This window comes from Dendroctonus ponderosae, unplaced genomic scaffold, assembly GCF_020466585.1.
Source record: "Dendroctonus ponderosae isolate FM_Combo_2020 unplaced genomic scaffold, Dpon_F_20191213v2 Dpon_F_20191213_6, whole genome shotgun sequence".
In the NCBI taxonomy this organism is placed as follows: Eukaryota; Metazoa; Arthropoda; class Insecta; order Coleoptera; family Curculionidae; genus Dendroctonus; species Dendroctonus ponderosae.
Window position 1 is genome coordinate 3,338,810 of NW_026018814.1, and position 2,383 is coordinate 3,341,192.

The following is a 2,383-nucleotide window of genomic DNA, read 5'->3' on the forward strand; positions in this document are numbered from 1 at the left end:
AAAACTGCAACATTTCCTTATCGATGGTTCACTTTCTAAAAAGGCCATTTAGTTCTCTTTGGAATGATGTAAAAACGAGCGTTCTTGCTCATTTTACTTCCGAGAAACATGCAAAACGGGACGAAAAACATGAAATTTTGCAATAATCTTACCCCACCCTTGCACAAAACGACGATAATTTTTCTAATTTCATAGACAACAGAAGACTGTAATTTTTTGAAAATCGCTAAACAATAACAGGCAAAACATGCGTGGAAATAATTGGCACATTTCCCACAAAAACGGCCATTGTTCAGTTCCAATTTGTCTAAACAGTGGCACTATTATCTCGCTTTTGTCTAGTTTTGCAAAAATCATGGCATGTAATATGCGATCCATTCAAAACGCATCGAAAAAATGGTGTTTTGGGGTGGAATTGGGTCGTTTAGGGCGAGCAGCAACAAAGCCAAGTCACTATAGGCTGTCGGGTGTAAAAATAGGGCATTCAATGTTTCCCAGTGGATTGAGTGATGAAAAAGAGTTGCCGAAGCGGTCGAAATGATAATGATGTTCATTTGAACCCTCAATTTTGCTAATTGTACTCCTTCTTCGATCAGTCTTAGCAATGAGAATTGTGAAAACTGTTTAAAATTCGATAGAAGTAAAACGAGCAAATATTGCTTTGGCCATTTGCGCTCAGAGTGGAAGTAGGTTTTATTCCGGTCGGTAACGAGATAAATTCTCGGTAAAATGTGAAAACGCTTTCGTATATTAAATGAAATTAATTAAAAATTACATTGGTTCGTGTGGAGAATAAAAACCGAAGAATTAAAGAACTTACGGGAAATATTTCATAGGAATACACCATAAATAACGGGGCGACTGGAATTTTTTATTTGTCGCTGCTCGCTGGGATATCTTTAATTTATGAGACATGAAAAACGGGCGTTCTACTTGGGGAAATTTTATTATTTAGTTACCCACTTTTGCTTAAATATGGCCTGGACATCATAAATCGCTTTTCGTATACAGTCTACACTATACCTGACTGATCACTACACACGGGATTAGTGCGATTCGTTTTCCATAGGGAACAAGCGATTTTATTAAATTCTCCTCTCGAAAATTATTGCACACTTTACAGTTTTCATCCGTTTAAATTTTTATACTGTGCCCCGATATTGGATTCCGAAATTATGAGTTCGTATGTCAGCTTCTGCAGACTCAGCGTCTGCAGGAATGGCCTGATGTCCTTCCTGATGGAAATTGCAAAAAGCTGAACGRAAAACGCTACATGTGTTCTAGTGGCATGTTTGCCCGTTTTGTTGCGATTTATGGCAGCCAATAAACGTTTCTTTTGCCCGTTGAAAGTTCCGTCTYAGAAGCAAACTGAATAAAACAGTTTTGACGAATGGCTTAAACCGGTTGAAGTCTTAATAAAAGCCGGTAAATAACGACAAAATTCACGTTGGCCGAGTGTGGTTCGGCTGGGATCTTTTTGGAGAACCTGTTATTAAATTCTTGCTTAGCGCCAAGTGCACACAAGGATTCTCCACTAGTTTTTAATTTTAGAAAGGATATTGGTGGCCAGACCGTTTTACTTTCCTCCTCTCCTCATATCCTGATTATTACAAATCTTATTGGTCAATTCAGCGCGATATTGGATTCAAAATTGTCCGCTTGCGCTTCCTCCCACATTTGTTATATCAGCGGGTCGACGTTTTCCTTTATAAATTTACAAACATTTTTAATCCAAATTATTATTTCCTGACGGTGTGGAAGCCAAATTATGTTTTGGAAACGCTTAGTCTGGCAACATCAGGGCCGGAATCTAACGCCAAAATCTCGGCAAATTTAGAAAAACGCGCTATTAAAGTGCTCTTATTATATGAATGAACAAATACTTCTTTAATATTGTTTTCCTATTTGTTTAGAATCAACGACGGAGCTAATCGATGGTAAATACGGCGACGTTTCGGCCCAACTAATCTATGGCACGTTCACAACTCCCCCCAACAGTATTTCGGGCAGTGCGGTTTGCGCTTTTAGTCTGCAGGAAATCACCGATACTTTCGAGGGAAACTTTAAAGAACAGGCAGCGATTAATACGAACTGGCTGCCAGTGATCAGCAACAAAGTGCCGGATCCTCGGCCAGGCCAATGCCACAACGACAGCAGAACTTTGCCAGATTTAACGCTAAACTTCATCAAAACTCACTCGCTTATGGACGAAAGTGTGCCGAGTTTCTTTGGACAACCGATTGTAATTAGAACCAGTTTTCAGTAAGTTTCTTGGTTTTTCGAAAATTCCAAATCAAAATTAATTCCTGGGTTTCAGACATTTATTGTCTTTATTTATCAATTAAAATACGTTTCGGTGTATTTTTCCACCATCATGAGTTTT

At 38.6% G+C, this 2,383-nt stretch overlaps 1 protein-coding gene across 1 annotated transcript in view; it reads left to right on the forward strand.

Moving 5' to 3' along the window:
• LOC109536334 (semaphorin-1A) overlaps positions 1-2,383 on the forward strand; it is a gene marked incomplete in the record, with an annotated part of 203,269 nt that overhangs the window by 194,297 nt on the left and 6,589 nt on the right. The window contains 1 exon segment of the mRNA XM_048667827.1: positions 1,914-2,262. Within this exon segment, the coding sequence (XP_048523784.1) occupies positions 1,914-2,262 (349 nt within the window).